A 21,641-nucleotide genomic window follows, 5' to 3' on the forward strand; every position below is an offset into this window, starting at 1 on the left:
CTGTTGGGTCCCCTGATAGACGTATGTTTTCCTGCATTTGTGCAAAACCGGCCGAAGTTCGTAACATCGTAAAGCAGAGCTCAATCATGCAGAAAGACGGATCCAGTGTAACCAAAACTTGAGCAACGTTAGTGTATTTGATTGTAACAATTACGTTAATATGACAGCTGGTTTCCTAGCAACCAGACGTGTGGCTGAGTCACCACGTGGGCTGTATCCATAACGCAATATGACGGATGATTCCAACCTCCACACCTTTCTGTCAAACATATTTGCTTACGCGGTATACATGTGAAGAAGAGTGGCGTATGGAACTACGTTCTTAAGCCTGTGTTTTACATCGTTTTCCAAGCCTCTGGCTTCAGTTTTCAGAAAAGGAAAAAAAAAAATTCCCCGCATCCGGAATAAAATTCCCACCACTCTCACTAACATTCAGACGAATCTAGGTGCTCACAAACAAAGCTTTTCACAGGATGTAAGGCACTGCATTGATCTCGCTTACCGAGTGTTTCGAGATCCTTTTCAGTGAGGAAGTGGATATGATTCAGCTGGCTCAGCACACGGTCCAACAGCGGATTTTGTGAATACTGTGGTGAACCTTCTGAGGACCCGAGGACTTTCTGACCAGCTGATCAACTATAAACTTACATGAAAGAGCATGCATCATATACAGCCTAAGCCTGTATTTGGTTCGCTGGGTGTGCAGATAGTTGTTGATATAACAAACACGCAGACGGCAAACAGACAGACAGACAGACAGATACATGGCTGGCTCGCTGACGCTGAGTGGGTAGTTACATATGTATGTAGTAGGTTGATGCAGCGTATACACAGACACAGTTGGATAGGTGAATGGATGAGTATACTTTCATAGTGAAGGGACATGGACTGTTGGAGCATTCAGCTCTGTAAGGTTGGTAAGCAATACAGTAAATCACCTGAAAGTGGACTCTATACATATAACGACCTTACGTATCCATAAAGGTTAGTAACAATAAATAAAGCATTTAATTTATAAAGAAACTGACGTGCAACTGTTTTCTCTTCTGTAGCCATGGAGACACAAGGAAATGCTCTATTAACAGACGTAACCATGCAGGCTTTGGGAACGGCTACTCTTTAATTACGACACAACGAGGTGTGTTATTTATGACGCTTAAATACAAATATGTAACCAAATCAGAACACGATTTTCGGAATATCGTGGAAAAATGGCGCAAGGGAGACCTCTTGGGATCTTCCCAGCCTTGAAATGGACCGGAGATTCTAGCCAAGCAGAGCTCGTGGAGATAAAAGATCTAAACAAATCCCCACACCAAAATAAAAAAGGCAGTTGCATCAACAGGCCATAAACCAGAAAATGAATGGGACTTAAGTCTAAAGAAACGACGCTGGATTATGCAAACTACTGCCGCTGACCCGCTCATGAGAAACTCGACCACTGCAAGTCACGCGATAGGCCTATGGGATTCCTCTCGGGTTTTTAGCAAGATCTAGGCTATCGAGCCTCATGGCGTAGCTGTTGGTGCTACTATTTAGTACCCTCTACATGAAAATGCTGGGAAAAGACTCCGCCTTTACGACATACGATAGCCAGAATTCCCGAAATGCCGGTAACTTAGCTCGCTTAAACACGGAGTCATCATCCAGCAAGCTTACGCCCGGATTGTGGCCTTCCGGTTTGTGATGCTTTGTAGTCTTGTAGGCGTTTCGGATGAGCCTACCGCTTCTGTTTTCAGAGCAGGCAAATCCAGCTCAGGACAAAGGCCTATGTGTTTGAATGCGTTTCAGCAATAAAAAGTAGAATCATCTAAGGTTCCTTTCGCTACTGCCGTCGACGGATTTATAAGAAACAGACATTCGGGATAATGCGGTAGGCATTTACAAAGTAGCTGGAATAAACTCGGGGAAACAGACTTAAAACACAGTTTCTAGTTGACGATATCCTGTCGCCCTGAAGACCGAGGCAGTATCTCTAAATGAAACATTGGTAACTACCAAACAGTCTAGACGACCCAGAAGAATCATCGCCATCTTCATCGCCGTGAGAAGCCTATTTTCTTCGTGTACTGAACTGGATGACTGTGTTGTCTCACTTAAAAGCTTGAGGGTCCAAAATGCCACAGAGAAGCACTTAAATAGAAAATGAGAGAAAGACATTTACAACTGGGGGCCCGCTTTGCATAATACGTGGCTGCTAACTTCTGTCTCCCACCAACTGCACTTCACCTCTAGAGAGGTCCATCGCGGCAGGACTGATTGCTTCTCAGTTAGACGCCGTAGACTACACTATCGAAGAGGTTCTTATCACCTCTCATCGAGCTACCGGCCATTCAATCTGAATTTCTTCTTTGCCTTCCTTAGCCTTTTTTATTATTCAGTGTTCTGTCTGACGACAGGTCCATATGAACAGGATCCCTCCATCCTTTTCTCGGACTGGGACCTGTTCATATACGTTCTTGGCAGATGATCCAGAAGTGGTTTGCCATTGCCTTCTTCTGTGTGTGAATGGAGTAATTGTTGGGATGCCACGGAGGAAAACTCCGTGTTGCCTAGACCACGGCCTTGCCCAACACAAGTTATAAATTCGGGCACCGCCGGGAATCGAACCCGAGACACAGGTAAATGTCGGGCGAGTATTTTGAAACAGGCCATAATCGCCTCCTTCCAGACCCTTACCCTTACATTGTAATACTTTGTTCAGTATTCAACTGAAGACTGTATTCAAACAAATCACGTTGAGTTAAGTAAACACCGTAGCTAAACAAACACGCAGGGCTCGCCTTTATCCCGGAACTGGGCGATGCTTGCGTCACTGCGTAACGGCATGAGACATTATCACGTATTAAAATCTGATATGCTCCCGGGAGATCAGAGAACAAGTCTGGAGCGCCGCTTGAGACTCGACCATCACATCCCGCCCTAGGCAACTGCACACAGCTGGTCTAAACCCATAACACCGACTCAAACCTAGAACTTCCTCCTCGTATCTCTCCCCAGGCCTCTCAGCTAAAACAAAACGAATGCATTTGTGTGGGGCCATGAAGGAAATTCTTTACGGACACATAGCTCTTCATCTGTACATGTGCTTGAATTTTAATACTCGTTAAATAGGCTAACTCAATCAGAGAAGCATACAGAGATCAGAGAACAAGTCTGGAGCGCCGCTTGAGACTCGACCATCACATCCCGCCCTAGGCAACTGCACACAGCTGGTCTAAACCCATAACACCGGGTTCAAACACCGGTGTAAATTTCTGGATAAATTTAAGCCAATTTTCTTATGCTTCACTTAAGAGTAAAGAAGGGAGTGTGGAGGCAAAGCTCCAAGTATTAGCATCCTCGGCACCAATTGAAGCTGACAGGCCGGTAATGCGGGAAAGAAAGAAATTCCTGCTTGCGTTTGGAATATAATTCCGATCGCTTAACCCAAACTTTGACTATTATCATCCTATATCTCACTTCTCTTTAGGGCCAGAATAAATTTCGATTGTATTTCTTGTTTCCCCTCGTGAGGTAAATGTCCTACCCTTCTCATGCTTAAGCTTAAACGTGGAGTAGTAACACGGCTAATACCCCACACTCTTTCGATCCGGTAACCATATCAGGTGAAATCGCTTTGTTTACTACGTGAAATTTTCTATTGTGTGAGACTACAAACCGTGTAAAATGTTTCTGGTTCGTTAAGGACAAACATGGCGACGATGCGAACCCGTGAAGTCACGTTTAAAAAATACATAAGAACAAGTCTGTGGTGTCCGGCAGGCCAGACAAATCGACTGTCTCAGATTCAGAAGAAAGTTGCTCCATGAATTGTCGTGTTTCTTTTATTTCAAATACGTTCTCTTCTTTCACAGTGGCGCACAGCAGCGCGTTAAATGACTAAATTAATTATACGAGGACAGCAGAAATTAATCTTAAGAAGTGCTGCAACAACGAGCATTCTGTGCCAACGCCGTGCAGCCTGAACTACTGAAAAAGCACTGTTAAATAAACTATAAACAATAAGCATCAGACACGTTGAATGTCAATACGAGGTTCCAAAATATCTGACCTTTAACGGGTTTTTTTTTTGTAAAGGTGCCTCTGTGCTTAAGAACTACATCATAAACAACATGGAACATGGAGGTAAAGGCCTACTAATTCTCAAAATCGGCACTAGATGAAGGTAAGTGGACAGCTTTACATTCAGAGGAAACAGTAGGATACCCACTGCGTCGGCTCCTGATCCGGCCTGGGTGTGTTGGCGAATAGACAGATCCCCGGCCCCTGTCTGGGGTCAAACACCAGTCATCCAAACCAGAGACAATCACTAAGGCTCCCAGACTAATCACCAGTGCATTCAGCCTTCGACTTAGTTTCCCGAGGTGGAGACGTTTCATAAGATCAACTTAGGAAGCAGCTACATTTAATTCTGTAGAGTCGCAAACTAAATTAACCACTAAATACATTTTAAAATAAATGCATCATAAAACACAACAGTTTAGGGGCAGCAGGGTAGAGGACACGGCCGACATTTGAAGCCGCTGGCCGCAACTGTCACGTGTACATTTTATTTAGACCTTGGCTTTGTTGCGCACTAACAAGTGACTGTCGTAAATTAGACGTCACGGTGCGCCGTGGCATGGTGTGCACGCCACACCAATCCCTTCCTGGCCGAGGTCGTCGTCTTTATTAAATCCAGATCTAGAAACCGTTTTATTGCGTCATAACAAAATGGTTTACATGCACCACGATACACAATCAGGACCTGATTGTGTGCTTTAAATTATGGTTTAACTTACGTTGAATTTTGTTGTCATAATATGCTGGATTAATCACAATTTATTACGAACGACAACTGCAGCGTCGTAACTATGAAAATTTGAACACGACAGGTCCACTTGTAACCACGGACTAACGTGAGAATAACGAGGAGCATGGCCATTCATACAGGCAACTGCTAAGTAGGGGATTCGATCAAACGTTGCAACGAGTGATTAGCATTCCTGCTTCGAATTCGGGAGGTCCTGAGTTCCAATTTAGGTCCGGAGACCGACTATCCTAATTGAGGGTGTACTTGGGTTTCCTCGCTAACTCCAGGCATATGTCGGGATAGTAAGTTACCATACATTAGGTCACGACCGCTTCCTTCCATATCCTGTATAATTCGTTATTCATTAATCATCATATCTTTTGACGCTGTATAATTTTCGCTACTAGCAGCGTCGTTTCATACAACACAAGTAAATAAACAGAGTGACCATGTAGCTTCAATTGTGAAGTTATGCATAGAGAAATTTCGTGGGGATATTTTATAGAAACATACCGAGAAAGAGATGAGTAGTTTTAAGTGGACGGCCAAAAACTGTAAGGAAACAGTGAGAGAAATAATTTGTGGCGGTGTGGATGGTAACAGTTCTGGTAACACAGATTGAAAAGATAACATTAAAACGGATCTTAGAAAATTCGGTTGTGAGGATGAAGCTGGCTTAGGACAGTGTGAGCTGTGGTATTATGGGTGTTGAAGCTTGGATTTCTTGGCCTACATCCAGACACTTAGTTGTTACATTCTCCTCGCATACGTAAAAATATATTTATGTATAAATTTTCTTTAATATTCATTTATATGTGACAGCGAATGACTTACTGTACATGGCATGCTGCTACACAATATGTGTTCTTGTCCGTGTAATGTAGAAATAATAATTTGAATACCTGCATTCATTTCAATTTCACAGCAGCTGTAGCACGTCCAACGAAAGTTATAATTTGTAGCTTTAGTTTACATTTCATTATGCAGCAAATAACATAGTTAGCTGGTTCAAGTAACTGACGCACACCGTTTCGTTGGCTCGTGAGCAGTAAATACAGAGTGCATGCTCGTGTTAACCATGGTAGCCCGGCTAAAATGCTCTCAGCTAGCGTAAGCCTCAAACAGCCGGCAGAACAACATAGAAATATGTGAAATTTACGGTAAGCACCTAAAGACCATAATCAAGATGACTATAATCAAGAATTTAATGACTGGCTACATTATCCGGTTATTTCAACGAAAAAGCGAACCTGCAGTTTCATTTCTTTCTAAGCTGGTATATTTATTTAAAAGCCGTATTCTTAGAATTTAATTATGTCGTGACGCAGAAACTCTAGTTCAAAAGTCAGAATAATTAGATGTATCAGAAGTCGAGGATTACCGAGCACGTTTTCTCTGCTGATCTCAAACACAGCATAAATAAAGACCAAAACGGCCAGTCTTTCTAAACAAGATATCTCTTTGTAGGATTTGAGATTTTCACGATGCTACAAACCAGAAGACAGCCATCTTAAGACACCCGTTACGTACCATGAAAAAGGTTAAAACTTAACGTGATCACATATCATGGCACTGAATTGGAACTATTTGCCTGTACCAGGAAGTAACCATGGTGATGCCAAAGTACTCACCGACCACTACGACATGGCCGAAGACGCTGCCACTTCCGATGGCGGAGCAGTTCCAGCGACGGTGCCGGAACTGTTCCTGACACTCGACAGTGCCGAGGCGCACACCGTCCCCTACGGCGACCATGGCATCGGGCGAAGAGCGACACATCTCACGCTGTCGCGCCGTCAGGCCGGGAATTCGCCCGCAGATCACGTGGGCCTCCAGAGCAGCCACGACGCTGGACATCACCCTGAAAGCAACGCGAAGCCATGATCAAACTCTTCGTTCGTTATGAAACTTTGTTCAGCATCCTGGTACTTCAAAAAACTAAAGAAAATACATACACCTCGTGTTAGTTCAATAACGATTACAGAAACATCAATAACACTAACCATAAATGTTGTTGCTAACGCCATAAACACACATTTTTGTCATAGTTATAATTATGCACATTATTATATCTAGGCGTATGTAAGCCCGTACTTAAAACTGATTTGGTAAAGTTGCTGATGACAGGTATCGAAGGAGGAATGTGAGAGTGACCCATGTTATCCGCGGGTGGAAATCGCTTTAAGTTGGCCTTGATTATGATGCTCTGGACGCATTTATATCACCAACATGACTATAATTCACTTTAATTGGAAAGCCATTTTCATACATAATGACGGAATCAAATAGCCAGATGTACAGCAACTGTTATAAAAAGAGATTCGTGTTATTTTTACAAGCTACTCAGGGCGGTTCAGGAGATGAAAGAAAATGCTGCAATTCATTTACATTGGAATGTGAACCAAAGAGAAGTCGTGTGGCTGTAGAAGAAAGCGCGATACAACCTGTTCAGAACTCTGTGCTTCCACTTTAGTGAAAACCACGAGTACAGTCATCAGGAAAAATTATTTTTCTAGCGTGTTCACTCTCCGTTCCACAGTTGATTCTCATGATTTGAGGAAGAAGAGCATTAGAAGCACTCCCCACTGGCTCGATATATTTTTGGGTTCTGACAAATCAAAATTTGAACAGTAAAAAGTGTGTTCTCCGTAATTTACTAAGTGTAATTTACAACTTTACTTTCTACGATAAACAGCTCAAAACAAAGATTAAGTTTCATCGTTCGTCGAAACGGAAATCGGGGCCGATTTTATAAAATTCTACAAGTTCGTAATAAGCAGAAGGAAAGCGAAACAAAATGCAAAGCTTCATGCATAATTTGTGTCGGACTGTGTGCTTAAAACATGCCCACACACGTCCTACGTCATATTCACTCATTTGGCGTGGCTTATGCAACCACTACATCTTGGCCCGATTCCTATTATTTAATAGTTTTCTAAGAGTTTTGAGTATTCTGCCTCAAACCGTGGTTTAAACTGCCTTAACTCGTAATGACCTACACTCTCTTGGGCTGAGAGTCGGATATTCTCTACAATACGAGCAATGACACATACAAAAATAAAGAAACAGCTAAATAAGAAATTTGAAAAGAATCCCCATACATAGGTTATCACGTCTTCAGGAGACGTTGCTGTCATATTATACCGTTTAACCGAAAAGCTATTATACACCGCACACCTGCAGGTTACCAATTACTATGGGGAGACAAGGGTGGACAGAAGAAGTGAACCAACCGAGTGAGTCAACGGCGTTTCTTGGTAACCGATCGAAGTCAATCAAGCCGAGCTCTTCACAACAAACACTGGACGGGTTCCGTTAACGGGGGACAAGGATGAGGATAGTGACCCAAGGTTAGTTATGACGCTTCACATTATACACCACTCGCATGGTAATTTCAGAGTTCCGAAGGGCAATATTTATTAAAAAAGAGAATAATAATAATACAAAACTAAAGAAGCGGATAGGGATTAGAGGCATGCGAGTGGAAGATGGAAAATGTAAAAATAAAGAACGATGAAATAAATGAATAAGAAAGTAGAGATAGATGGATATAGAGACAGACGGACAGATAAAGGAACATACGTAGTTATAAATAAATAGGAAGGAGGTGAGAGAGATACTACCCAGACAGAATAAGAAATAAAAAAACAAAATGGAATTAAAGAAAAACAGATAGAATGAAGAAATAAACTTTAATTCCGGAAGTAATAAGCCTGCAGGTCCACATGTACCACGAGCTGACAGCCATCGACACAAAAAACAGAAACAGCTGACAAGGAGTAAAGAGAATTTCAGCAACAAGGGTTAAACTCGGCATAAAAATGAATCAAAACTTCGTTTGGTATTTTTAAAATTCGTTCGCGGTTGGAGAAACTGCACCAAGAAAGAAAGAAAGAAAAATAGAGAGGAACTGGAAACAGTTCGCTGTAGCTGCATCGAAACTTCAGGTGGAAGTCGCGTCGCATTCCTGGCATGCGAGGCGCTCTCCTCACAGCCTCGAATTTCAACGCATAAATTACGTTAACCGGTTGCAATCGCCACGCGGTAGGTAACTGGCGACAGTTCTCGGGGTGGATAGAGAGGCGACCGGCACAACCAGGTCCACAAGGCGTCGGACCAAAAACACACGACGATGCACAGCGAAACTCATCGTGACAATGCTAATGAAGATACAACGACAGCTAAACTTAGGATACAGAAAAGTTTCTAGCCCTTAGTCCACAGCATCTGCTTTCGCCTAATAAACTGACATCATCATCATCATCATCATCATCATCATCACACGGTAGTTGCAGTCCTCCCTTCATGTCAATCACCTTTTTCTCTTGGAACTTTTAACTCGTTACTGCCCTTCCCAAAGACTCCCTTACGCCTAGCATCAGTCAACCTAAGTTTTAGAAGGACAAACCTCAGCTAAACATTATTTAAAAATTCTGTTTATATTCAGAACACAAAGCGTATCCAATATAAATATAAAGTGATTAATTCATTTTAGGAAAATAATCGTCGATTATTCTAAGAATCACACAGAACCCGTTAATAAACCTACACTCTGCGGGCAAAATGCAAACCGCAGTGTTACTGAATATTAAAGCAGGTGGTGGACTGCATGCAGTACGCACAGTGATTTAACAGTTATTCGAGTGTTTTCTATCTCTGTGCGAGTCCGAAGAATTTTAAGAAAGTTTTGTTCTCCAAAGTGCGCTGCAAGGTGCTGACAAGGAAGGGGGACCAGTGGCTTGTCATACACAGTGGTCAGCCGACCACCTGCTGGGATTCGTAGATACAAGATAGCTCAAGCTGAAAAACACGGACAGGAAGATATCAGATTTTGTGCTGTCAGGGCCCACACAAAAATACCATGGATATCCATGGTTGGCTATACACCTCTGTGATGTGGGGAGTATCTTGGAAAACTTAACAAGAAACTGCCTGCTTTTATGGAATCCTTACTCACGAAAGAAAGTCAATGTATCATATTCTAAGCCACTTCAGTTTACTCCCTTTTTCCTTACGATTGATCTTAATATTCTGCGTGTTACGAAGATCTCTCATAAGGTGTTTCTTAATTTAGTTTACAGAACAAAACTAGGCAAATAATATAAATGTATTATGTTATGTATTATGTGTTATAACATCCACACGAGTTTATCAGTTGAGACTAAGATATTTTGAACTTAACTGCCGACATGTTTCGACAACAAACTAAATCATTCCAAATAAAACTATTTTTAGTATGCTGATGTCGGTGCACTACTTTACATTTACGACAAGCTTGGCCAGATGATATGATGTAGAAACTTTTGCCAGTTAATTTCAAAATACAGGCATCAATTGATAAACTCCTCGAGTAAAAGGTGTAACAAACAATATGGCATTGTAAAACACAACCAGAATCCTAAATTATATAAGAGGACAACTTATGAGGCTCCTTTGCCTCCTCCCGCTGCCTCTTGGCCTGAATGTAAGAACTGGGAGAACTCCGAGACCCCTTGTGATGACATTCTGCAACACAGCGTCGAAGCCCTTAACCCGCCACCAGAATGCCCTCTCGCAACTGCCTGTTAAATACATTCGCGGCTGAAGACAGTCCAGTCTCCTCCATCTGGAACCTGAGGGCGCGCCACGCTGTGTGTGACAAAGTGCCCACTTAACATAGAAAGAGATCACAAATAGTTGTTAACCTATAATCAGACAGGTTTGACAAAGGAGCTGCAGTCTTATTCTCTTGTAAGCTTTACAACGCTCTACAGGCTTGCTAAATGAATGCGAGAAAAAACTAGCCAGGACCGGTGAAAGTACAGGCCTATGTGAGCATTACGTTTATGAATTCCATGTTTGTAACTATGACAAAAGTTATATTTCACTTATTCTGTTCAAGTGGTGTAATAAGTTAGCAAAAAGTGGTAGCACCTTATAGGACAAAATTACAGGCTTCTTTCCTTTTGATCCCGTGTGCTACTGCACATTAAAATGGCAAGTCTATGAATGCTCGTTAACGTCTGTACGGATTCTGTCTTGCGACTCGAGAATCGTGCTGTAAAACACAACAGCGTATTTGACACAAGAGGGAGTAATAAACAGAAAAAATGTTCTCAGGGCCTTTGAACTGAAGCAATTTAGGAGATCAACACTGAAACCGAAAAATACATTAACACAGATTATCGAGAAATCGAAAGAAACAAGTACAACGGCTCGATCTCTCTCTCAGAAAATGATCCGGGTTTATTGCAACGGTGATGAACCTTCGTGTTCCATAGCACAACGGAACGTGATGTGCACAGTAAGTTTGTCCTCCACTATCTCCGAACCTCCCTTACTTTCCAAGCTTCAAAACAAAATTTGACATAATATTATCATCTACTTCTCCCATCTCATCGTACTCAGTATGAAATGTCCTCCACCATGCTCTATTACTTCAAAACATTTCCCCCCTTCACCCTTTTCTCATACATCCTAAATTAATGTTCCCTTCAGGACGAAACATCCAGTTCCCCACTCACGTTAACAACAGGTAAAATTATACGACTTTGCAGCTAAGTGTTAATCTTTATGATTTTTTAAAAGAGACGAGAAGACACGTAAAACTGACTGATGGAAAAAGAAAGAAAAACGCGTTTATGATAGCGTCAGGTTTCCTTCTCTTCTCTTTTAATCTGGATTCCTTAAACTGGTCGTGTTGAAAGGTGTAAAGACAAGATATCAATCTGGCAACACCTTTTTCTTGTGGTCAATTAGAGAAGTTCATTTGGATGCGTTATCGGCGTCATTTGTGGGGATGGCAGAACCATCCGAGTCCATAAACACAAACAAATGTGGGGCGCTGTCTCTAAGAATTAATTACTCGACGACCAGAAATTAGATGCAGTTGCTACAAAAATGTCTACTCTCGCTGTGTAATTAATATGAAGTCGCCAAAGTGCTGATGCTGTATAGACGAAAACAACAAAGCCATAATAATGTGTGGTATCACACGTCTGCGGAAAGACCTAACTCTTTATGGTTATTCCCGTGATAAGACGGGGGAATCAAATCAAGAAGACAAGGTGGACTAAGTGGAAACTTACGTAGCCCGGGAGGGCGTCACCATAAAATAAATAGAAATACCTCGAAGTCTGAAATCAACCCTTCTATTAACAACGGAGTTCGTCCGATTGGGTCCCGACAGGTAACAGGGGTGATTTGTTGATCTCTGTGTCAAGTTGCCGCTGCCTGCCATGGAGTCTGCCCCACTGACATGTCTCCAGCAGGTCAGAGAGACAGGTGGAAAAGGAGAGGAAGTCACTAAATGGAAAGAACCAGAAGGAAAAGAGGTGTAAAAGAAGAGAAAGGAAAACGATAATAAACGCCACGTCTCTCTGCCCATCCGCAGGCAGCATCCATCAACCGTCCATCGGACTAGACCTTAAAAGACGGTAAAAATAAAACTCGACATGCCATAGCCTGTAAGATAATGCGAACTGAATGCTAGTGGCCACATTCCACAATAATTAAGCTTTTGTGTGTAAATGCTTTGGAATGCAGAGACTGGTCTTCACATATATTCAATCCAGCAAATGCGCAGACCTGACAATCCAAACCTATATGTATTACGGCAGAGAACTGAGCTGTTCCCAAAATTCTGGAAGGGGGCGTCGCAAAACTTCCCTCTTTACACAACTTTGTTCACAATGGCTCTGGGGTTCACTCTGCATTAAATAGGGAGAATACTGGGGTTCCTTCTTGCTGACGGCCACTTTACTGGTAGAATCTTAGAGTGAACATAGCAATACCTGTACTGTACATCTCCATCCCCCCCTCCCACACTCACACACAGTCTATTACGAGGGGGCGGGGTTATCAGTTGGGGGACAGAAGAGTAGTCTTTCATGTTGAAGCGACAAGCGGACCGAAGAACCTCACGGGGAAATATCTAAGCTAATTGGATTTTGTAGCAAAAGAGCCTATTTTTGTCCTGGATTTCCTGAAAATAAACTACATACTCTTGAAAAAAAACCCAACAAAACTGAGAATTTGTTGCCAGAATCGTACATATATCTAAATTCCTGTTGACCTGTGAAATATTAATTTTTCTCATGGTCGGCATAACGCCGCTCTCTGTAAACTGTACGGTTGCCAAGCAACGAAAGAGCGGTGGGCATAGATCGCTTTTGTATTATGAATCCGGTTATAGTCGCTTACTAACAAGAACGGAGACGGAGACACGGAGAGCATTGACGCAACTGATCGCCAGAACTGCGGCAGGGTTTTTCTGAAGTCTGAGCCACTGCGAACCGGGCAAGCGCCGAACTGTTCAGGCGGTACATGCCCGACGAAAAAGAGATATTGCCAGACCTAGATGAAGACGGAGCATAAGTTCGACACAGGTTTATGGACCTACTCGCTAGACAAATGTGGCGATTAAATGCAAGTTATTTACTATTTAAAGTATCACTTTACTATCGAAACTAAACCTTCCTTTCTTGGTTTAGACGGAATTATAAGTCCCTCCAACAAGGCCTCTCGACTTAAACAATATGTCACAGCGTTAAATGGAGTGTAGATACATAAAAGGCATGCGCAATCACGCCCATTCGTTATATTTCTTTTATCGAATCACGACTTGTGTGCACAAGGACGATAAATAACCAAAACAAGTGCCCAACCCACACACAAACCTGTTGGTATATTACACACATTAAAACATTGCATATGAATAACAAACGCATGATGAACCAGTGTCAAGAACTATTTTTCTTTTTAATTTATATTCACCTCTGTGTGTGTGTGTGTGTTTGGAATATAATGACGGAGTGATTAAATATCTGGAGGGATAAATTAATACAAACAATCCTGTGAAAAGAAGTGTGAAATCGATCCCTGATTACTCGCACATTTGCATGTGTAAGAACGAGGACCCAGCGCCCACTCGTCCAGAACCAGCAGCTACCAGTATTCAAATGCGTCTGCCTTAATTTGTAGTGCCTCCTGACTGTCGCGTGACAAAAAATTGAAATTAGACAAGGATTGATTCTCCCGGGTAACTGTAGCAACATTTTTCTTTCTGAACTTACAGCTCAGGAACGACGACATTTATCTCTTATTTAAGCACAGTGGTGTGCCTATGTACTGCCACTGGAACAATGCAAGAGAAGCCCACGCAACACGGCAACAAGCTGTCCACTAATTTCCCACTTTCCTTGAAAACTGAAAGGATTTGTACAGGTCTACAACCTCTTTAAATACATCAACGTTCCTGCCTAAAGAGTACAAACAAGAATAATTTCTTCGACAGCGTCCTTTACTTAAAAATGTGAGCATTTTATGAAAATTCTATTTGTTTCGTGGTTCACGTAACGCAGGTTGTAAAGCATAAGATGGGAGGGTAATTTTGAATGATGGATTGGGAGACGTGTGTCTCTAGGTCAGCTAATCAGTAAATTCGTTCTGATGAGGCGAAAACTCATCGCCATGATCCCCCACCCCCAAACCACCTCCACTGGGCCGTACTCAGAGCCACTTCATCCCATAATCTATGTCTATTTACCCCCTTTTACGTCCACCAAACGACCTTTTAATGCTGAAGGGATCTGTTACGTGCTACAAGTTCCACACGAATCACCTACGGAATACATTTCAAGAGCAAGGCGTTTGTAAATTAGAGAAACACTTTCAAGAGTCTTAGTAGGAGTTACTGGTGCGTAGAATGTGCCGAAGGCCTCTTGCACGTCCACTTGAGATCCTCTGTCTTGAAGTACATCGTAAGTTAACACCCCGAGCTATTACCATGTCTCTCAAGAGCACGAGTTGAATCACCTCTCAGTTCCATTACCCCACAGACAACCTTATCAAAACTTCCTACTGCTTTCATTTCATATATATTCGAGAACAAAGGGTACAATCTTCTAGGAACGGTCTCGGCTTTGTTTGAACCACATCGAAGTCTTACCACAACGAAAACACTCTGTGTCCATGGTAATTAAACCAAGTGTGGAGGCGTGGGGCCCCTCGTTGTTTTCATCATCTGGATATTGCTGCGGGCAGTTCGTAATATAAATATTAAACGCATGGACCATAACACACAGACAAAAGCTTAGTTTGCATTCGCTCACGCATAAAACAAACAGTTGCGACTAACAAGCCCGTTATTACACGCCTGGGTAATTGATTTTCTATTCTGGCAATTAATTCAATAGCTAAGGACAGAGAGGAGGGAGGGTGTATCCTCCGGCGAAATTTCTCTTTACAGAGTCGGCTCGTAGAGGGTGACGTTTCGGTTACCTTGCAGGACAGCTCCTCTTTCCGTTTCCAGCTCCAGACCTTGGAATTTTACACTACTGCACCGGGAATACAATTATACACGAGTACCGTCACCTTCCACCCTCACAAGACATTTCCTTAAGGTCCAACGTATTATCCTTCTATCTCTTTTTTGTTCTTCCAAGGGCTCGTTTTACAATAGGTTTCCACACCAAGAAAGGCATTTCTTCTTTCACCATCCTAATTAAACGCCCAGTCCATCACAATTTTCTCATTTAACAACCATAACATTGTGAGGTAACACGTATAAATCACGAAGTTCCTGCCCATGCAATGTCATACATTTCTCGCGTATTTAAATCTTCTCGTGTGTATGCATATTTGATATTTCATAAGTTCAATGAAAGAAATCTGTCCGCTGTCTCTCAGCTTCTCGTGGATTTTAAAACGTGTAAGTTATACATTACCAATGAGACACAGGTTAGAGGGAGAAAAATATTTTTTTTTAAAATACAAAGACAGCACGGAAAGAGTGAAACGGAGTCATCACTGAGATTGACAGTATTCAGGCTTTACTTCAAGTTTAAACCTTATGCTTCAGGTCTGCAGTTTCCGTCCACGGACGGCAAAGCCAGTCATTGTAGAGGAGCCGCCTCTGTTAGGGCTACGAGGGCCCTTCACTTTGCAAAGGTTACGAACTTTCAAACAGCTTCAAAATGAAGAGGCTGGAATGGAACTGTGTAAACAGCGTTTCGAAAATGACAGCATCCAAACCACCGCGGCTGTATTTACATTTAAAAAAACACAATGCAGGCTTCACAGGCATGAATACACGTCCAATTATACGGGCTGACCGTGTCCCCACTGTCGGCTCACGAAAAGAGACTAGTTCTGACAAAACAATAAATAACATTTGTTATCTTCATCCGATGCTCCTATTGTACGTTTAACTAACTAACATAATTATTCCAAAACGATTGTAATATTTCATTTTCGAAATACCTTCCCATGGCACGGCATTTTGTTCGTTGTCTGTTCAAACACCAGGGTAACTCATGAACTGTCTGCGGTCAAACCTCGTTCTTTGGCCAACAGAAGATCTTCACAGCGAAACTGGGTCCTAGCTCCATGGAGCTTATCAGGTACCCGACGGCTCACTGCCGCGTTCACGAGAGCCACACACCACATGATTATGTATTTTAAGTGGTCTCTTTCCTTTAGGTTTCCCTACCTAAACTTTTGTCACCAATGCCATGCTTGCTACATGCCCCCTTCTTAATGTTATCATCCTAATAATATTTGGCGAAGATTAAGAATTGTGACGCCACTCATTGTGCAATTTTCTCCAATCTCCTCTTGCTTCCTCCCTGTAAGGGGCAGATATTCAGCTGAAGTACAAAACCGTCAACATGGTGCGCATTAGGATCCCCAAGGATTAAGCAGTAACCTAACATATACATCTACGCACTTCTGTTATTTAAAACTAAGAAACTATGATAAGAGTTCCACTTTATTCGGTGAAAATATATCCTGGAGATAAATATTAATTCACAGTGTGTGTGTTTACATAATTTTCCTTTCAAGTTCAATTCTAATAGCTTACATTTTACAATCAAAATAACCTTGACATCATATCTGATGCCAGAACAAAATATTACGTTATTTTATACATTTCTTGGTGCAACTGACAGATTTATTAATGTAATTTCAGAGTAAAGAACACTGTTAAGCGCGCATTTAGAGATGTGTGGGTGGGATACTTGGTCACACATTCGGACGGCGCTATATCTACGTAGGACTGTGAGTTACAACCTGCAAGTTACATCCAAATGATATATTGGAACAGATGTCGCCGCGGCTTTAAACACAAAGGGTTTACGTGCCCAAAAAAGGAGCCCCTCTCCAAACAATGCCAGAAGTACTTGAGGGCTGTAAACCAAAGATTACGATACAAACAATAATCACGGAGAGACAGCAACGAATACAGGACAGATGTTGACGGAAAGTTAATTTAAGGCGGTAAAACTTGTTCTGCTGCAAGGAAATTTTTCCACAGTTAAGAGGCGAAAGGAATCATTGTGTTGATGTCGATAACTGAGAATGAAATATGGTCATCATGGGCGTTTTAAAATGTGCTCCTAAAGCAAAAATACATCTTATTAAAATCACTTAAGGCTTTGACTGGGATGTTCTTTTGTTAAATCTTATGTGGTACCGCCTGATTCGACTTCTAATGGTTAAGTGAAGTGTTTTCTTCGCGGTACGGTCTGGATTCGTAAATATTATGAAGACGAGCTTCGGCTTCAAAGGGTTAACCAGCTGATTTTCGTAATGGTGAGGTGTAGTGTTTTCTTCGCGGTACGGACTGAATTCATAAATAATATTCAGACGATCTTCGGCTTCAAAGGGTTAATTGTTTCATTCAGTGATACAAAACATCTTTCATCTCAGTGAATTCAATCATTAATTTCAGGTGAAGCCAATCCGTAGCAACTGGCAGATGCAGTGGAAGAAACCGAGGCAAGTAGCACACAAGGCGGAAATAAGAAAACTTTGCAAAATTTCAGTGAGAAAACATGTAGATGAAACACTACTTGTGAGCTTAAAACATAAACGTTGGCAAATAATTACAATACTGCGTGGCGGCGTAGCCCAGAGGACGGCGAACTGAACTTTCACAGCCGTGAGAACCTCAGACCACCTCGTGGCAAAACAAGTGCAACATGAAAGTCTGTTGCCGACGGAGCTCTTCGAGAACATGTGCGCTGGCTACGGTACATTTGCCCTGAATTTTATTGATTACTCTAGACGCAAAACATCAGAAACAGGTACATTTTTTTGAGATGGGTAACTTCCCAATTTGGAAATCACGTAAAATATTACCAGTCCATATTTATTTTAATATACAGCAATCTTGTAGTCAAAACAAGCGCTAAAATTGCTGAAACAGACAGACTTTGTATTGCACTTTGTTAATATTCAATATATCTAAAATGGCTGTAATAAATGTCGCATGCTTAATATAACCTGTCAGGCAAAACCTCTGAAAAAGTAATAACATCTAACTATTCGCTGAAAAGCAGGATGGAGGACGGCTGAATTACCGTGCCAATCCTGCAACCGGAGTCTCATGAAAATGGCACAGTTCATTGGAACATTTTTACGAGGAACATCCTACGGTGTTCTCAGTTTCTGAAACCAGTGCACAGCCAAAAGTGGGGCTCGATCACAGATCTTGCAAATGCGAAGTGTAACAGACTTCGTTAGGAGTTGCATCGCCGTAAATCCATAGCCACACACAGGCACGTCGTCACTCTCTGCTGAATAAAACTGGGAGCCGCATTACGAGTTAATTACAGGTTGGCAAACCTACATACTTATTACTTAGCCGTTATAGACTGCTAACGATTTCAGCGTAGACTCAATTAAACGAACAAAAAAGAGTTCAATATACGTAAATAGAATGTCTTCTGTGCCCTTCTTGGAAAATAATCTTATTTATTTAACGACTCCTTGTCATCTACTTAAGTTAGGCTTGTAGTATCGAGTATGAAATCACTAAGTAATTAGTGCAACCGCCCTTCCGCTGACTGTTTTTCTTCTCACTCTGGTTGCCCCGGGATCAAACCCAGTAGCGTGCCCGGTTTGCTCGCGGTTACAGCTTGATATAAAGCGGAAGGATATAAGGGATAATAATTGGGGTAAGGTTTGTCGGCGAGCAAGATTTTCCGACCCTCAGGGATTATACGGGGACTGTGATAGTTGGAGCGGCCGTGCGCCAAGGACGTGAAATCTGTGGGGATGACAAACTGCAGACCACACCGAAGTCACCTTGGAAATATTTCACCTTTTAATTCCTTTTAACAAGTTATTCTTATTTTTGGGCAGCGCGATGATTCGGCTGTTGTATTTTGATCTTGAAGTTTAATGAATCGAGGAGAAACTGTCTGCTTGCCTTTAAGAACCGAACTTTTAGAGAGCGAGCCCCAACGCAACCTCGCTTTTTATATTCCCTGATCGTAACAGTTTTTGAATTTTGAATTGAATATGACAATCCGATTCGTCCCCCAAAAAGTCACTTATGACGTCGGAAACGTGCCGAACAGCCACATTCAAATTTCATTGGTCCGAGTCGTAGTGGAGCAGCGGTCATCTGGCAATCGTCACTTCACACCTACTAGGGCGCCCCAAACCAACGGTCACTAAACCGAATGTTGGGGGAAGAGACTTTCACACGCCAGGATGGCGCCACTCTCTTTCCCAATGTGATACATTGGACAAAGCCAAAACTTAATAAAATCACTCAAATTTTGATGAAGTGAGGTGTACCAAGTATCATCTAATCACACCTCCTTCGTTCATATAAACCAGATTAATATGCCAAAGTCTGGTTTACCCCTCATCTCAAGTTTCAGTCCGTTCGGGAATTGAACCACGGACCTGGACTGGCACATTAGTTACAATGTAAACAGAGCAGCTGTGTTCTGTCTTAAGGTATTATCCCAGCATTCTCCATGAGGGACTACAACAATTAGCCAGTCTCCGCTCCAAGTTTGAAACCCAGAAGTTCCCTAAAATGAATTAGGACTCTTAGATACTGGACTCACTGCGATTTACCCGCAAGTTACTCTTTCTTACCATTTTAAGATTACGAAGCTCTGATAATAAGCACCACGCCTTGAAGGCGTATAAGGGAATTTGAGGTAATAATCTAGGCATTCTTAACTGGGGGGAGAGTAATCAGCTCCAAGCTGCGGCCAAGTCAAATTAAGATCTCTCGGTACCTATTGAACAGAAGGCTCGGTGGAATTTATGTAATTTTCCTTCACTGATTTATTGTTTCGACTACATAACTTATCTACGAAGACACGGACTTTATTCCAGTCTTGCATTACACATCACCACAAACGAAGAGACTGCTGGACGAATTACTTTTAGGTTTTCACTTCCAACTGAACTCCACCAGGTGACACGAGAAGGAAAAAACGTAATTGCTGGGCATGCCTGAATACAGGAGCTGGACACACAGCAGCAAAGACAGAGAGACAGACCCAATCCACCTTCTGTCTATTGATCAAAAATAGGCCTATTACTATTTGTCCTGCAAAACACTTGACTTAACTTTGCATTATCCCACCCAATGACATCGCACGCTCCCGAGTTTCACGAAAATCGGTCAGTTGCTTCAAGAATTTATCAGACAAATATTAGGAATCACTCCATCAGGAGGACCTTTCATTAGAAAACCAAGCAAATAATTGCAAACGCAGGCCCTACCTCTCCAGTTTGGAGGCAGCGTTAATTAAGTCTGCGGTGAGTGTCCGCCAACAGGGCGCTAAGACAATTTGTGCCTCTTAACATATCAGTGCAAAGTTATTCTTAAGACAAAGCCTTCACCACTCCGCTCCGCGCTTAAAACCCAGCGGGCGGTGGAAGGGGTGGAGTAGCAACTTGAAGTTTGTGTTACAACCTGATTTCACAATCGAAGTGCAAAAAATGTAGCCTAGTTTAATTCCAAGTTTCTGTTAGTCATTTTCTTCAGTGGAGTGAAGAAAAAGTCCAGGCGTCATCACATTTTAACTTTGTCTCTTACCTTCGCTGTACTTCTGACGTTTTTCCATTGTTTCACATATTCCTTAATAGCAAGACATTTTATTGTTTATGCCACCTTTAGCTTTAGCGGTGATAAATATTTCATTGTTGCCATTGCAGTCTTTTGGGAGGTTACCAATGTTTCAGAGAAACTTGTCAGCAGAGAAATGAAGATTGGCGCAACAAAAGTTCCTCCGAAACGTCGATATTCACCTACAAGATTTCATCACGGCGTCATAAGTCAGAACACCACAATCGTAAAATAATTTCACGTTCCAAGTAGTTAAAATGTAAAATTTTGGAAAAAAATTAAAATAAATATACGATTGGACGCTTTAGTTTAAAATTAAAAAATGTCTGTCAGCGATATTTTTATTTCAGATTGTTCACCAAGATTCTGAATGTTTTATAGGGGACTTTAAAATAAATATTTTACAGGAATTATAATCTTTCCTTTAAAATTCACAACTTTCAATTTTGTTGAAAATATTTCCATACGATAACGAATAACCGAGGATTTTAGATACAAAAAAGGAAGTTAGATTACCATAACTTCTATGCAGCTAAAGGACCAGCCCGCCGACCATTGGTAATCAAACAACGAAATAACCAAAGAACAAACGAACGAACGTTGAAGACTCAAACTTCATAACAACAAATGGGAGGACTCTACCAGCCACAAGTCCACCTCCACACCCACTTGAACGAGATTATGGCTGGGTAAGGACAGACACAATCATAAATCTGTCACCAGGAAATCGATTCGTTTTCTCCACATTTCAAACATATTTGTTACACGGCTTTATATATCACTACGGGCATGAAATACTGTCAGTTGCGAATAGTGGCTACCACTTTGCAAATTTCGATTTGTTCCAGCCCACAGGTACTGCGTTACATCATTTTTATTTATAGCTGTTCATGTAAAATTATTCCTACGCATTCGTTTCTGTAACTACGACACGTGGGGGGAGAGAATACAAGTTTGTTCTGAGCCTCTAAACGGAAAACGGAA

At 41.8% G+C, this 21,641-nt stretch overlaps 1 protein-coding gene across 3 annotated transcripts in view; it reads right to left on the reverse strand.

Annotated features, from left to right (window-relative positions):
• Positions 1–21,641, reverse strand: part of Wnt2 (Wnt oncogene analog 2) — a 76,990-nt gene that overhangs the window by 34,360 nt on the left and 20,989 nt on the right. For all 3 annotated transcript variants that reach the window (XM_022086048.2, XM_087358320.1, XM_087358321.1), the window contains exon 2: positions 6,427–6,656. In XM_022086048.2, coding sequence (XP_021941740.2) covers positions 6,427–6,656 — 230 coding nt within the window. The remainder of the gene's footprint in view (positions 1–6,426; positions 6,657–21,641) is intronic.

The sequence above is a fragment of the Zootermopsis nevadensis genome, unplaced genomic scaffold, assembly GCF_977971745.1.
Source record: "Zootermopsis nevadensis isolate Lab colony 2312 unplaced genomic scaffold, Znev_1.0 Znev_ptg000029l, whole genome shotgun sequence".
NCBI lineage: Eukaryota > Metazoa > Arthropoda > Insecta > Blattodea > Termopsidae > Zootermopsis > Zootermopsis nevadensis.